Source organism: Gadus chalcogrammus, chromosome 19 (assembly GCF_026213295.1).
Source record: "Gadus chalcogrammus isolate NIFS_2021 chromosome 19, NIFS_Gcha_1.0, whole genome shotgun sequence".
Lineage (NCBI taxonomy): Eukaryota > Metazoa > Chordata > Actinopteri > Gadiformes > Gadidae > Gadus > Gadus chalcogrammus.
Genome location: NC_079430.1, coordinates 4,384,391 through 4,401,890, shown reverse-complemented (window position 1 = coordinate 4,401,890; position 17,500 = coordinate 4,384,391). Strand labels below are relative to the sequence as shown.

Here is a 17,500-nt window from a genome sequence, read left to right as displayed (position 1 = left end):
ATTCAAAACAATCACATGTTACTTTAACGAACACAGGTATTTTTTTTTTTAAACCAAAATAATATTAATATAGGCTTTACATATCAACCAAAGTGCGATTTCGTTGTGGAGCGGTTGAAGAACATGTCAATCAACAACATAGTCCCCATTAGGGTCAACAGCGAGGGGATTATCTCAGGATTCTGAAGGCCTCGGCTAGATAATTTTTTACCCGGAGACAGCGAAGGGAAATAATCTGATTGGATAAGGGCTCTAATATATATATTATCGCGCTGGAGGCAACGCAACTGAAGGAAATACAAATAAATACGTATTTAGGCTTATGTGAACAAACTTATTAAAATAGGTAGAATGAATGAAAAAATATATATATTAAAAGGTATAAATTATATATTTTATAAAAATAAAAATAATGTATTGTTCTGAAAGTGTCTACGCCAGCAGAGAAGGCTTTGCTGGCCCTGACGGCCCGCCTCTGCTACACACACACACACACACACACACACACACACACACACACACACACACACACACACACATTACACACACACATATATTACACACCTACAAACACATATATTACACACCTACACACGCACGAACATACATACACTACACACATAAATACAGTATACAAGGACGTACATACACATCTACATACACTACACACACACACACACACACACACACACACACACACACACACACACACACACACACACACACACACACACACACACACACTCTGTACCCTGACTCTGTCCCGCTGGGGCTCACTGTCAGGAAAGATGTGGGAGAACCAGTGCAGGAGTGGCACATTGGAGAGGTTCCACCTGAGGCCTGTTGGCCTCGAGCCCTTTCCACCAGAAAGCTTTCAGTTAGGAGGCCTTCTGCCGCAGGGCCTTCTGAGGTCAGGTTACGTAAGGCAGAGAGTACAGACGAGGTCACGGCTGTAGCAGCTCATGGTGGGCGAATGGCTCCAACACAGGACAGTTAGACAGGGCACCGGGGTTGGTGCCCTGGATCATTTTGTAGACTTAATGTACTGATTATTAAAAAAACGGGATTATTTCTAAAAGAAAAGGCAATCATAGTGTAGTTAGGTCCAGGCAGCACGGCTGTTTCATTCAGCCTGAGGGGATATTCAGAGATCATAACGTATGGAAAAATAAAATTGCAGACAGGTGTCATTTTATTTCCTATTACCTTTTGACATTTACTCAGACCGCCGGAGCATCAACGCACCACCCAGGTACAACAAAACACTTTCCCCCTATGCCGAGAGGAAACCGGTTGAGGGTTAGACACTGGCTGCAGACAGGGAACGCACACGTCTCTCTAGGGAAATAAGTCTGTCTGCTTTTGGTTCATTTTAGATGCACACTTTCTGTTTGTGTAAATGGACATAATAATGTTGTATGTTTGTCCCCTGATACCATTTTCTAATAATTTCTCTCTCTCTCTCTCTCTCTCTCTCTCTCTCTCTCTCTCTCTCTCTCTCTCTCTCTCTCTCTCTCTCTCTCTCTCTCTCTCTCTCTCTCTCTCTCTCTCCTCCCAGGGGGGTAGAGGAGACCTCAACACCTCTCTGCCTATCAGACAGACGGCCTCCATTTTTAAACAGCCCGTTACCAAGGTCATAGGTCACCCTGGCAACAAGGTCAAGAGTGACCTGCAGCGGGAAGCAGAGCCACCCAGACAGGTACACACAAGCACAAAAAAATGTATATATCGCGATATATTGGTTGTTGCTGAACCTGCGACCACCACTAGGGGGCAGTGTTTGTTCATCTGAAGATGGTTGCTCGCGATAGACCTAGAACCTGATGAAAACATACCCGTTTCTTCTCTCCTCTTGGCTCCTTCTCTCCTCCCTCCTCCTCCAGTTGTTCTGGGAGAAGCGGTTGAAGGGGTTGCGTTCCCTGGACGTTACGGAGGAGGTGCTCAAATGCATGGAGCTTCCTAAAGGACTTCAGAGTAAGACCCTGACCCACTTCACTCCTTAACCCTGACCCCTTACCTTCCTGACCCCCCCCCCCTTTATCTTCAACACTCCTAAACCCTAGCCCCTCACCTTCTGACCCTTACCGTCCTGACTCCTATTGACCTCCAACAGCCCTAACCCTTAGCGCTCCTAACCGCTGACCCTTAACCTCTAACCTAGAACACTCCTGACCCCTAACACTCCTAACCCATCACCCCTAACCCCCAACGCTCTGGACCCCTAACACTCCTCACCCCTAATTTGAATTCCCTGCGCCCACTGAAGCCCAATGTAGAGCATGACTTTTGACGCAAACCGGCCATTTTGTTTTATGTTGTCTATTTAGGGTGAGAGGAGGAGAGCAACACTTAGAAATAACACAACACATCAACGTCCCTCCCACTCTGCTCACTGCCTCCCCACGTTCCTCTGCCTTTGAGCACTGTTGCATTCAACACAGATGTGATAGGCAAGATGGTTTCCCAAGAACCATCTGGTCAGATATTAGCCGGGAGTGGTCGGAAATCAAAATGGTCTCATACCGAGGCGTGCACACTCAACTACAACAGATCTTCTTAAAGCAGTTCTCACTAAAATAGCAGGCAGATTGCTGGACCAGAATTGGTTACACTCAAATAATAGCTTTTACGTCTTACCTACAGCACCTTTAAGTCTGTCCAGGCATTAACTCTCTACTCTGTCTGTCTGTCTGTCTGTCTGTCTGTCTGTCTGTCTGTCTGTCTGTCTGTCTGTCTGTCTGTCTGTCTGTCTGTCTGTCTGTCTGTCTGTCTGTCTGTCTGTCTGTCTGTCTGTCTGTCTGTCTGTCTGTCTGTCTGTCTCTCTGTCTGTCTCTCTGTGTCTCTGTCTGTCCGTATGTCTGTCTGTCTGTTTGTCTATCTCTTTGTGTCTCTGTCTCTCTCTCTGTCGGTCTCCCCCTCCCTCTCTCCCTCTCCCCCTCTCTCCCTCTCCCCCTCCCTCTCTCCCTCTCCCCCTCCCTCTCTCCCTCTCCCCCTCTCCCCCTCCCTCTCTCCCTCTCTCCCTCTCTCCCTCTCCCCCTCCCTCTCTCCCCCTCCCTCTCCCCCTCCCTCTCCCCCTCCCCCTCTCCCCCCCCCCCCCCCCCCTCCCCCAGGCCTCAGTCCTCACAGTGTGGGAGAAGGGGACGAGGTCCTGCTGGCTGCCATCGCGGCGGCCCTCCACTCCTCCTCCTCCCCGGTGACGGGCCAGGCGGCCTCCTCCGGCGTGGAGAAGAACCCGGGGGTGTGGATCTCCACCTCCCAGCCGCCCTGCAGAGCCTTCACCATCACCCAGGAGCACATCAGGTAGGGGGGAGGGGGGAGGAGGTAGAGGAGGAGGAGGAGGAGGATGGAGAGTATGAGAAGGTAGAGGAGGAAGGCGGGAGGAAGTACATTTATTTATATTTTTATGTATTTAAGCATATGTATTATTTAATTTTTTCCTGAAATGTTCATTATATGTCTGTGACAATATGTCTGTATGTTTATCTTTCTATTATGTCTGGTGAGCCAAAGACAAATGTCCCCCTTGGTGGTCATTAAAGATGTGTTCTATTGTATTCTATTCTAAGTAGAGGAAGGGGAGGAGGATGAAGAGTAGGAGGAGATAGAGGAGGAAGGCGGGAGGAGGAAGAGGAGGGGGGGGGATGAGTAGTAGGACGTGCTAGAGGTGGAGGACGAGCAGGTGGAGCAAGAGAAGGCCTTCCTCATCAGAGGTGTGTCTGTGTGTGTGTGTGTGTGTGTGTGTGTGTGTGTGTGTGTGTGTGTGTGTGTGTGTGTGTGTGTGTGTGTGTGTGTGTGTGTGTGTGTGTGTGTGTGTGTGTGTGTGTGTGTGCGCGTAGGGAGCAGGAGGAGGTGGTGTTCCGGACCAGGAGGAGACTAGAGGAGGCGCTGCTGGCAGACGGTCTGGCATGCAGAGACCCGCACCTCTCCTAGGACCGACAGGTTGACAGACAGGTAAGCAGGTCAGCCAGAGACTGACACACCAGTATAAATGGACCCACATAGAAAGGCACGTGGACGGACAGACAGGTAGACTACAAACAGTAGACCACAGACTAACACAGACACAGCACAGTGTGTGTGTGTGTGTGTGTGTGTGTGTGTGTGTGTGTGTGTGTGTGTGTGTGTGTGTGTGTGTGTGTGTGTGTGTGTGTGTGTGTGTGTGTGTGTGTGTGTGTGTGTGTGTGTGTGTGTGTGTGTGCGTGCGTGTGCTTTCTTTATACTTTTTCACTGTTTCTTATCAATGTCATTCAATATTTTTGCAGAATGCAACCAAGTCTGGCCCCCCCACTGCTGGAAGCCCCTCCCCCTACCACCAGAAGCCCCGCCCCCTGCTTCAGCCTTTCCTACCTGTCTTCTGATTCAAATTCAAGCATTTATTGAAAATTTATATAAGAATATAGTTGATAATATAAATATATATTATAATGTTAAACACAACATGGTGGTTTCACCATGTTGAATTTCTATTCTTTGTGAAGAGAAAACAGTTTTCACTGTTGATGCATATCTTTGTTAACAAAAATCCCTTTGTTCTGTCTTTAAAGCAGTTAATGAATGATATTATATTTTTGTATTGTTGTTAAGATTTTGCTTTCTGAAAAATAAACATTCGAAAAAAAGTTGTTTTATTTGATTTTGTTTTAAACTGAAAGAAAAACCAAATCCTGAAGGGATATCTCAGATGAATCAGCTTGAATTTAGCTTGGCCCTACATGAACTTCAAATGTTTCTTCCTACAGCACAAAAGAGGACTGGTTTCATAAATGTACCATCCGGGTTGTCCCTCATTCGACCACAACCTTCCATAATAGCCTATACTCTACTACCATAATACTTTAGTCATTATATTTTGATACTATTTGATTGTATCTAACTTGTGACAACAACCATTTGTCCTTTGTCGCCAAATCTGCCTGTCTTTCAATTCCTGTCTGTCTGTCGATCTGCCTGTTTGTCTGTGTGTCTGCCTGTCTGTCCATCCACCTGTATGTCTGTCTGTCCCCCTCCCCCCACCAGCTATCAGTACCAGAGTGAGGCTAAAGTGAAACACTTTCCCTTAGCTTGGTCATTTTGTAATGTCTTCATCACTATCAGGGGCTCAAGCGGTAGAGCCACTGTAAGGTTGCTGGTCCTCTGAGAGCTGTGATACATGTTGAGTTGTCTATGAGCACCTAACCCTAACTGCTCCCGACCAGCTGGCTGTTGCCTTGTACATCCGACACCGCCGTTGGTGTTTGAACACGTGTCTGAATGTGAGGCCATATTTTAAGGGCTTCAACAGGTCTGAGAAAGCGTTATATAAATGCAGTCTATTTACCAACGTCAGCATCATCATCATCATCATCATCATCATCATCATCACTTGGGGCCTAATGATAGGTCAAGCATCCAAACTTAATGAGGAATGTGTGTGTGTGTGTTCCTTGAAGCGTGGCTGTGAAATGAGTTTGGAGTCACAATCATCCTCGCCAGTTTCTGCCTTCGTATCGGATTAACCCACAGGCTGAGTGACGTGCACTCTCTGCCGCCCCATCCGGGCCCATCTTCATTTATGTGTCCGTCCATGGGGATGTTGAGGAGTTTGTTGCTTTAAAAATGGAAAGAGGAGATCTTTGTTCTTAAATATGTGGTTGGATGTGTGTGTGTGTGTGTGTGTGTGTGTGTGTGTGTGTGTGTGTGTGTGTGTGTGTGTGTGTGTGTGTGTGTGCAACAAGGGGCAGTTGGGAAATCATTTCTAAGCAGATAAGTCGCTCTAAATTGAGGTCAGAGAGTGAAAAACACATCTTGACCCTCGTAAAATATTATAAACCTTTTATATAAACACACACACTCCAGATGTTAGTGTGTGTTTATGTGTGTGTGTGTGTGTTTGTTTGTGTGTCTATGTGTGTGTAAGAAAAATGAGATGCAAAGCAGTTGAATGCCTTGAGAAATTTTTCACACACACAGTTGTCCTTCTTTATTTCTCTCTTTGTGTCTTGAAAAACATCTTGAAATCGTTGTAATGGCGTTTGCATTCCCAAATAATTTACAATGAAAGATAAAGATGCTGTTGTGTTTAATCCCACACACTCGTGCACAGGCGAGTTGTTAGACCTGGGCATTCGAGGCTATAGCCCTGCATTTTTTGGAAACAGCCCCTGATCTCTGCCGTCAAATAAAAAACATACTGTTAATAATGAGGAGAACAGGCCCGTAGAGAAGACTTTTATGTGGTTGCATTACCAGCAGCCACAGATGCGCCATTGTAGCCGGTGAATACCTCACAATTCTGACGTGTACACATAGGGGCAGATCTAGAATCATTTGTTGCAAAATGTTGCAAATTCGACATTGCTGTTTAGTGCTGCTCTAATTTGCACAGATTCAGGAGACCCGCAGTGAATTTAACCTGGTCCACTTGACATCGGGTAGGTGCATGACGTGTTTATTAGGCTATAGGCTATTATAATGTCTAATTTTGGCTACTGGTGTACGTGGTGCATTTTCCTATTCTTAAAGAAAACATTAACCTACTTAGTAGGCCTGCACGAGGGGATTCAGACATGACGATTGGTCTTTCCTTTGCCTCTCAAAATATGTTACAATTTGATTCTATTTGTTTAATCCATTAAGACGTTTGAACTCTGTTCAAAACTTTTCATAATTTAAGCCATTCATAATTTCTTTACGTTTTAAACTCTGTGGCTTTATTAAAACATATTTTCAACATCACTTTGCATTGCAGCACTTACCGTATTTTCTAGTTGGACTTCATTATTTGTAACCCACAGAGGACAATTTAAAGTGTATCAAGATCCAGAAATATTTGAACGTTGTGATTATAAGATGATATCCAAATTTATAATTTAACACCACAAATTTGTACGTCTTCGTAAAAAAATATATTCCAATGTGAACCATATACATGCATTTGTGGATCTCGTTGATTTTTGTCCAATATATACTGCAGCTGAATCTTATTTGCACAATCTTATTACACACCTTCCTAGCTTGATACTTTTTGCAAAATCGTTTTAGTTTCTCTGTCAGTTTGTGACGCTCTGCTGTAGAACAAACACGTTCAATCGCTATTGCGGCCTGCCCCACAAAGCACATCTTCAATGCCTCACCAGTCATCATGTATACAGTCGACATTCGACAGGCTGACCCGGTAAATAACAACTAAAAACAGCTGTTCAAAAATATTTGTTTGTTCATTTTTGCCCATCAGTGTAAAGCATATCAAAGTAAGTGAGTTGTAACCCATCGAAGACCATTTATATTGCTTGGACCCCGATCCACTCAGTTCATGTAAAAGGATATCCACACGAATATTACACAATCCACAAAATGCGTCATTTTCCCTTGTGTCATTTAAATATATATCCATCGACACTTTCAGGACTGAAGGGAACAAAAGCATTCACTTGAGAAAATAAATGTTGTGCTGCTTCTATACCGACAAGTTTATTATATCTAAGTCTTCACAGCAAAAATAAATCTCTGTTTATTGGAATAAACGAGAAGCATCAAAATCTCAAAAGAAGATCTCATTCACCTCAGAGCTCTATTTCATAAAAGCAAAAATGTTCTGCCAGTTTTATTATGGTTTATGTTTGAGACTTTGGGATATCGACCCCCTCCTTGTAATTACCTTTGGAGGGTCAGTCTGATAGCAGCAGCCAACGTTTCTGCATGCAGGTGAGGGCTTTTCTTGGGATTTTGAGGTATCTCATTAATTTAAAAAAACAGAGCATTTTTTTTTTATCTATCAAAGCTTTTCGCATAATTTTGAGATAACAAGATAAATAAATAGACTCAGAGTGTTGAGTGTTTGTTTGGAGGAAAGCAGAATTGGCCTCAGCTAACATGATGACGCATCGCAACAAGGCCCTCTAGTGCCTCAGGTAAATGACACATTTCCTAGGATGCAGTCACGCACCAGTACCCTCCACTGTGACCGTCACAACCACTCATCACAGTCATTACAAACCACATGATGACATTACGGTGGGTATTTTATGGAAAATACTCTCTCCGGTTTGGCAGAAGGGTGAATTTCAGAAGGATGAAAGTAGGAAAAATCCAATGAATTCGCTCATTGAATGACAATCTGTTCTATGTCCTCCACTCTCAATCTGCTCTCTCGACGCTCAGCTACTGAAGTTATCATTTAAATGGTTTTCATTTTCTGGTCCATATTTGGACCATTTGAATATGAGTCATCTATTTTGTTCTTCGAATACCTGCACCAAAATCCATCTAAATTGGTCAACATTGAAAAAGTTATAGTTGAAATCTTGTTGAAATAGTACAAGCATTGTTTTAATGGGCCTCTTCTTTACCTCCATGCTAATGGATTAACACATTTATTTGGTAGGGTCCCCCTGGCTGCCAGTGCAGTGCGGATGTCTCGTGCTTTAGCCCATCCTGTTTTCTTCATGGGAGTGCGTTGATGTAAATTATTTGAGTCTATATGTTTTATTTTGACCACTTGTTTCAAGCTAACACCAATTATGAATGGTTTCTTCTCCACATAGTGGACAACACCATATAAGATTTTATGAGTTTGTAGATAAGTTGCTAACGCCGGTTTGGCCAAGCTCAGTCCCGTCTGGTGTTTCTTCCGCCGACAGTACCCTTAGGTTAGGGCAGGGTTTAAGCCACATGGCGATAGCCGCTGCAGGTACGTAAGCGTCGTCATCTCATAGCAGCCTGACACAGTGTAGCCTGCTTACAAATCCAAGGAAAAATAAGAATGTGAAACAATAAACAAAGAGGAACAATGTAGGACGTCGAAGAAGGACGGAAAACTTTGCACAACATTTTCATAAGAAAACAAAGCTTTCGCCAGAAATACCTTGCGGGTACTGTGTTTGTTTGTTATTATCCCCCTGTCGCACGGAAGTGATGATTCTGTCATCAACAGACAGCATGTTTAGCTCAAACTTGTTGGCACCCTTTCAGACGTCTCGGTACCCCAATGGAGGAGTACGGAGCGTTAAGTACGGCTAATCACGGCTACATCCGGACCCCGCCTACTTTTGGCGGTGGAAATGCGAACCGTGCCGCACCTATTCATACCGAACCTGCCGGTAGAGATCTTCGATGCGCCATTAGGCTTGTGATTCTGACTGATCTCCTGTAGTGCGCTCGTTTCTCGAGCCAGCACATCAGTTGCAATGTGGAGAAGCTTTGATAAAACCCTTAATTTCAAGCTGAACGCCATATTTGATTAAAAGTTAATGATTTTTATGTCATGAATTCAATGTTGTTTACGTTTCCATATACACAATGAGATACTAATTGATTAAAATTAAAAACATAATGCCATTGATATTCATTCCAGCATTGAAAATCTTATCTTACCAAGGCAGGAAAACGGCAGCGTTTAAATCTGCATGTGCCTGTCTAGAGGTGTATGATGATGATGCGTCCACATTTACAGATAAGCTGCAGTACACATTGAACAAAACTAGATTAGGTACACAAATGTTTGTTTGAATAATTTGGTTCTGAAAGTGAATGTATGGATATAATTTTACAACGTAGGCTAAAAGTTAACATTATTTGTGGATCACAGTTCAGACAACATCCTGTGGGCTGCCAGAAGTACAATGTATCTTGCCCAACCACATTTTACAGATCAGCAGTGAGGCAAATTAATCCACCAACAAAATTAGGCAACCAAAGAGCCATTTTCTGTAATTTTTTTAAAATGTGCATACAATTATAATAGACAAGTAAAAAAATTGTGTTTTATTGATTGTGAAATATTGCTGTTGAATATAATGGAAAATAGCTCAAGATTACATATATTTTAGTTTTCTTTTTGATCTTCTTTGCATCATTTTAGAACTTGAGTCATTGACCATTCTTTTGTCCATCTTTCACTTTCCATGTTGGAATGATTCAATTAAACATTAGTTGGAATCTTCTGATATGTGATCAAGATCAGCTGAACCACCCAGTCTCTGGTACGATACACACACAGTCTCATTGAATAATGTACAAATACTAATACTCAGCCATACACACAGACTAACTCCGTAATAATAGGATGCTAAGACACAGACTCAGAGATACAGACAATAACGTAGTACTTCTCAGTTATGATATAATACTCATTCACAATATACCAATAATACTCAGCTATAATGTAATGCTCAAAATACTCAGTGATAATAAGATGCTCACAATAATCAGTGATAATGTAATGCTCATAATACTCAGTGCTACTATAATGCTCATAATACTCTCATAGTACTAATATTATAATCATAATATTCAGTTATAATAAAATTATCCTAGAGGAGGACCCGAGGGAGGTGGATAGGATGAAAGTAGGAAAGATAAGTTAATAGATGAAAGGCTTTGAAGCAGAAAGAGCAGTATATGGTAGCTGTGTGTGTCTGTGTTCGGCAAAGAGAGGGAAGAGAGGGAGTGGGAGTGAGGGAGGAACAGAGGCCTAAGGGGGGCCTGGGGGGTTCTGTGTTTTGGTTGGAGGGAAGGCGTGGGGTGGAGGGGGGGGGGGGGGGGGGTGGCCGGTGGCTTCTAGCTTTCAAACATTCAACCCTCCTGCAGTGTTAATTAACCTTAACTTCTAACAAACTACATAAGCCAGCAGGAAACACCACGAAAATCAACTACCTCGACCCGGCTATGTATCTGTAGCCATGCCAATACACGGGAAAGCGTTTCACAGAAAACCTCGTCCTCATCCTCATCTTCAAAACCGCTTATCCGGGGTCGGGTCGCGGGGGCAGCGGCTCTAGCAGAAAGCCTTTTTATGCATTTGTTTTGCCAGTTGATCCCCTTCACCTCTCCCTCTCCATGCTCCTGTACCGGCCTGTGAGGGGCCACGAGGTGTTTCTGTTTGTGATGTCCTCCTCTACAACAGCATAGAGGAACCAAGTGTCCGTGAGGCTCCTGGATGGATTGACAATATTTATTCATGTGAGTAGTCCGTAAAACTGTGGTTGATAGTTCATGAGTAAGACAGCGTTTATGATAAAATATTTACATCTGTCCTCTTTTGAGCTGTTTGTCCATTCTGGGCTGCTGTAGAAACGTGGCGGTGCAACATTGCAGGCTGTGTGAAAGACGACGTGCTCAAGATTTAAAATCTGGAGCACCCTTTAAAATGTTAAGGGTAACAAAGACAGAATGATAATTATTTTGATGGGATTATACATTAATTTAAAATACTTCTAATAATTCCTTGCTTAGATGTCACTCAATTGTACACACAGCACCATTAAAGCACTACTCTTATACACTGAAGTATAGGAATTATTTAACTAAATAACTAATATATATATATATATACATATATATATATATATGTATATATATATATACACATATGCATAAGCATATGGGGGTACAGAATATGTATGTATATATATGTGTGTGATAAGTTCTTCTTTGTGTCTGTCGGGTGACAGGAGCAGACAATGTAGCATGCATAGATGCAAACACACACACACACACACACACACACACACACACACACACACACACACACACACACACACACACACACACACACACACACACATACTTATTTAATGAGCATCTTGGCTTCAAAAAAGGCTTCTTGGGTTTTTTATAATATAAGGTGTGTGTGTGTGTGTATGTTTGTGCGCACGCATGCGTGCATAATACATTTAAAAGCAATAAACCTTTCACTCTCATTGATCAGATATTGATCAGGTTGGTGACGGAATGGCAGGTGGCAAACGTGGACATCCTTGGGAATAAGAACACAAACACACGCACATGCACTCACACACCCACCCACACACACACACACACACACACACACACACACACACACACACACACACACACACACACACACACACACACACACACACACACACACACACACACACACACACACACACACACACACACACATCCTAGCTTCAGTAGCATGACTGAAGTGATGGTATCATCACGAGTTCAATCAGAAATCACTCATAGATTCAACCGTTTATTTGAAATGGTAACCTAGTTTAGTTTGGCTGTGTGGTTCCACTATTTTAGGGTGCTCGCTGCTGTAGGATTTAAAAAATGATACTGTTTGAGCCGAAATAATGTCATTGGTATTGAATCTGACCAACGACCAGTGACCCAGAGCTTTCAGGCTGGCCGAGGAGACCTTGGAGGCGGCCACGAGGCTTCTCCGACGGGGACGGAGTGAGCAGTATACAGCTCCGGGGAGAGTCCACCTCGCCTGCACAGTTCACAGAGCTTGGCAGAGAGCCAGGCCTTTTTTTCTTCTGCTGAGGCACAAGGGGTCGTCTGGCTCCCCTTGTTTACACCATTTCATACACGCCGACGTGGAGGACATTGGACCAAACGTTGAGCTGGTCTGGGAGAGATGAGTGTGCTCATGCTAAAGCCGTCGGTTTTTAGAATGTTAAAAAAAAATGTGAAAAAATGAGACAAAATTCTTCAGACATAGTGGAATCGATAGCAGGGTCTAAGTGTCTGGAACATGTCATATACTCCCCACACCTCAGAAACCCATAAAGAGCTGTTGATTGACTCTAGAAGAGTGTCTCCAAAAGGCCCAAAATACCCTCGCCTTAAATGAGATACCAGTTTGTGCATCAGAGACAAACTTAGTAGCAGGCGTTTGTCATTGCCTTCTGAAATACCTCGGTGATTTCCTGATAGCCAAGAAAGCTACAGGCGTTACGGTCATTGCATCTTGAATCCCAGCCAGTAGAGCCCTGATGGAGCCAGGGTGCATTTTCTGAGACTCAAAACAGTGCGCTATGGACAACAACTAAAAACAGACTATGTGAATATTGATTGGCAAAGTAGCCACCAAAAAGGCGGTGCAAAATGATGAATAGTGGGACCGGGCAGAATCATAAGCTTTTAATGTTGAGTTTGCCAGCCCGTTTCTCGTATATATATATATAGATATATATATTAATGAAGCAACAACTGGGACATTTCTAAGCGCTTTAGACGGTTCGTGAACGTTGAGAGGGGTAGATGAAAATGTCTTTATTCCGTCTCATTTGCCTGCATCGGGCAGCTCCTGCAGGGACACACTGATTGTGGTTGGCCATCTCCTCAGATGTCAGGATTAACCTTTGGCATTCAAGCTCTGGGATTGTCAGACCCATCGAGTCCAGCCTGGACTGTGGTCTCCTGACACAGTGTGACTGTTTCAGAGAAGGGGCCTCACACGTTATATGACAGCGCGTGATGGCCTGTGAAATGCCTGCTGATTACCCCCAGGTCCACCACCGACCAGTCCAGCCCGATGTCGCACCGCTGTAAGTACATTGCTGCCTTTGCAGAGAAGGATTTGTGTTAATCGTAACACTTTTGGATATACTTTTGACGACCGTATTCCTCAGCACCCTGACGCTGCAGTCAGTGAACTCTGCCATGTTCAGACTTTTTGACAGTCTGGCATCACTATCTTATAGCATTAATGCTATATCCCCACATTCCACCATCTTTTAATCCCCAGTCACCGAAGATCACAGTAAGATCTGAATCAGGTTGAAGTCAGGATTCCTCAGATGAGGAGGGATAGCAGCAGTAGGGGGGGAAGAACGGTACTCCGATGGGTGCAGCCAGGCCAGCAGCCGCCAGAGTTCTGCGTGGTACCACGTCGCTTTGACTGCGGTCGGAGTCTGGGCTGGAGGAGACGCGGGACTGGATGGGTTTCTTCCCAGTTGTCTTGAACCCGGAGTGGTTTGTTCAGATGGCTAATTGGATGTTTTGGAGAGCGGTCATGGCTGGATCCTCGTGAGCGGTCCATGCTGGACCCTGATTGGAGGCCTGGGAACGCTGCTTCATTAGGACCAGTGGAGGAAGCAGGCCTCCTTGTAGCCGGAGCTATTTTGGCCATGGCGGCAGAGCTAGCATGCTCTACTGAGTCCAATAGAAACCGGAGAAATGCTGCGGCTATATAGTGCGTCCAGGATCTTGTATACAGGCGATATCACTTGGAAGTTGCTGGCTATGAGGCATGGGGAATACTCGTTGCCTATTTCTGGGAAGACTGGGGTCTGATTCTGCTGCTGCAAGATCAGCTTATCCAGAAATCTTCCCCTGATGCTTTTATTTATTTATTTGGATATTTTTTAATATTGTATGCCCTCTGCCTCAATGAGTATTCAATGAGTCAATGAGTCAATTATAATTCCCATTGTTGTGAGAATATAGCTTTTTCGGCTCCATTGTCCTGTCAGAATATGCAACATTATTTTCTACTAGTGCGCTGCACACTTATTACGTCTTTGTTGTTTAGTTTCAGCCCAGCAGCACCTAGTGGTGTTTTACCATTAGCTTTATGTCGTGCTGAGTTGAACCGCACTGCGCTGATATGCGATTCCTCTACCAGTTTGAACAAAATACAGGAATTGGATTATAGACCTATAAAAATACAACACACTGTGATCTTGCGTCTGAGACGCATGGCCATGCAATAGTATTGTGGCGATTCCTCAAAAGCTTGATTTGTTATTTGTTTGTGCATATATAAGCCTATTAAAAAGGGTAATCATGGTTTAGATTGAGGTGCACCATGGTGATGCCAGTTTGCAGCTATTCTCTTGCAAAACAAAATAGCTTTTTGAAATTGGACGGATTACTTTCAGATTAGCCTTTGTTTAAAGACTGGACATTGCACAAAATTTCACACTATTAGAGCACTGAAATTTATATTCAATGTTTTTCTTTCTTAACATCAAGGACATCATATGGTCATATGTGTGAAACAATATCCAATGTGTAAGAAAGACGAATGTGAAATAAACCGGCTCTCAATGAGCTATTGAGCTGAGGAAGAAAAAAAGGGGTATATCAAACAGAATTCATCAACGCGGATATCCTTGAGTGTGTTCCGTCTGTCAGAAAACACCCCAAATATATTCAATGTCTCTCCAGCCAATCAATCACATTTTTACTGTAGGCTACAACATAAACAGAAATAGGCTAAAGAAGTGGGTGTGTGGTCATGTCGTCGACTCAAGATAAGCGCGTCATCAGTTAAAGACACACCTTCAATCAGTAAACCCGGTTGTAATGAAAAGTAAATCCCAGCCGTGCTGAGTGAAGCCGGTTAGTACCGTTCAGTAGAGTATAGTGAGATAAACAGGTGTTGACTGTTATGTCTGCTCCCTAACCTGGATCAGCAGCCTCTCTGCGCTCCAACACCTGGTTTACAAATGATGAGCCGCATCTTACACAGAGAATGAGACCCCCAATGGGCTCGGTACCTTACCCATATTGCTATTGCTGCTCCCAGGAAACCGTTGGCTCGTGTTGAATGGGGGTGTCCCGGGGTTTTAGCTTTTTTGGGGAAGGTTATCCTTGCAACACTAACAAGCGTACAATTGCCAGTGGGCCCTGCTGTACCACTTCTTAATGATGATTCCCAGCATTCCCCTTATAGAAGGAACACACAGAGTCTGGCTGGCAGGCCTGACTGCAGCTGAGAAGATTGACGTCCAGCAATGGACACCTCCCTCGTGACGTTTCAAGGACTCACAGGCTTCAGAGCTTTTTCTGACATTTCCTTACCTTGAACAGTCACTGGCCATAGTCAAGGTTGCATGACCAATTTGAACGTGGACAAATGTAATATCTAACTCTTTAAATATCCTCTAAATAAGGATACCATGTCTGTGTGGGTTTTAATTTCATGTTGGTTGGTGTAGAGGAGGTTTGGGGGGTGGGAGGGGTGGTCCAAACACAATCCGGTCGACCACAGGCCTCCAGAAGGAAATTACATCACATTTAATTACATCATAATACCAAATGAACAAAGATATAAAATAAAAAGACAACTGAATTAACAAAGACATAATATAAAATGAACCAAAAAAATCTTGGCGTTACATCAGAAAGATGGATGCAGCTTAGTGTATCAAACTGCAAGTAAAAAAAGTATTTCAGCCTTTGTTGATAGCTCGTTTCCCGGGTGTTTGTCTTCGGTGGTCGTCCTCAAGCCGCCCCACTGATGGTGGTTGAGGAGGAAACAAGCGCCTGAGATTTGTCAGCAAATATTATTTGGGATTGAGGCAGTGAGAACAGATATTTGCAAACCTAGTCAACGAGCCAAAAAGTACAGAAGTCTCTCATCTTATCATCTCATCTCACCAGAAGTTTGTATGTTAAATCCATTTCCTTTGTTTTCAAATTTTATTTGACGATGAGTGTGCACTGCAAATGTATCGGGGTAAATTAAATATACTTTTTATGTAGTGAAGTAAAAGTGATAGTCAATATAAATATAAAAACTTAAATTACCCATCCTCCAAAAAACTACTTAAGTACTGTACCAAAGTGTTTGTACTTTGTACTTCGCACCACGGATCGTAATAGCAAATATACAAGGACATCGTTATATCTAGGAAATTAGATACGAAGTTGCTGTAATATCAAATTTACGAGGAGACAACGTTATATAGGAACACATCATAATATGTGTAACCTGATATATATCAGAGCCCCTCGTATATTTACGTTATTCATGTGGCTGAGTGGCTCCCACTTAATTACCGTTCCATTGGGGCGGCACCAAGGCCAGTAGTGCCTAATTAAGACAAACCTATCCAGAAAATTTAGAAATTCTGATTGAATAGAGTGTGAAAGATGGAAGGTGAAAGTACATTTAAAGGACAACACTGCTCTGGCTACGTGGTAATTCCCCCATCGCTAGTCTCGCTGACATCATTCAACCTTCTACTGCTACCAATGATGCTACCATTACAGTGATGCTTAAATCAGTATGCTACCATCCCTAGTGATATGACCATCATGCAACAATCACCTGTCACACTACCATTATGCTACCATTGCTAGTCATGCTACCATCACTTGTCATGTTACCATCACTAGTGATGCTACTATCGCTATGCTACCAGTGATACCAGTGCTACCATCATGCTAATATCACCAATCATGCTGCCAATGCTAGTGCTTCCAAGTGATATCCCCATCGCTAATCATGGTACCATTGCTAGCCATTCTTCCATCACTCGTGATCCTATCACTAGACATGATACCAACGCTGTTCATGCTACCATTGCTACTTATGCTCAATGTCACCAACGTTGTCACCAGAGAACAGTCATTAATCCATTGTCTGTTTGTGTGTGTGTGTGTGTGTGTGTGTGTGTGTGTTTGTGTGTGTGTGTGTGTGTGTGTGTGTGTGTGTGTGTGTGTGTGTGTGTGTGTGTGTGTGTGTGTGTGTGTGTGTGTGTGTGTGTGTGTGTGTGTGTGTTCTGTGTGCGTGTGTGTGTAATTTGGATGATGGTAGACATTTGGTGATCCATGCGGTAATACATCCGTATTCATTTGAAGACAATGTCTGCTGTAAATGATGCAACAGCAGTAGACAACCTGTTTCCTATTAAACACCTGAATGCTTGAGTGGAGCTGAGGAGAGGAGGAGGAGACAGCATGTCATACGAGAAGAGAGGAGCTGAGGGGAGAGGAGAGGAGGAGCAAGGGTGTGATGAGAGGAGTGGAGATG

General features: G+C 43.5%; 1 protein-coding gene across 1 annotated transcript in view; it reads left to right on the top strand.

Moving 5' to 3' along the window:
* Positions 1-4,928, top strand: part of LOC130372737 (methyl-CpG-binding domain protein 2-like) — a 6,882-nt gene extending 1,954 nt beyond the window's left edge. Inside the window, exons 3-7 of the mRNA XM_056578889.1 lie at positions 1,559-1,699; positions 1,884-1,974; positions 3,111-3,300; positions 3,837-3,951; positions 4,263-4,928. Of these exons, the coding sequence (XP_056434864.1) occupies positions 1,559-1,699; positions 1,884-1,974; positions 3,111-3,300; positions 3,837-3,930 (516 nt within the window). The 3' untranslated portion in view covers positions 3,931-3,951; positions 4,263-4,928. The remainder of the gene's footprint in view (positions 1-1,558; positions 1,700-1,883; positions 1,975-3,110; positions 3,301-3,836; positions 3,952-4,262) is intronic.
* The last annotated feature ends 12,572 nt before the right edge of the window (positions 4,929-17,500 follow it).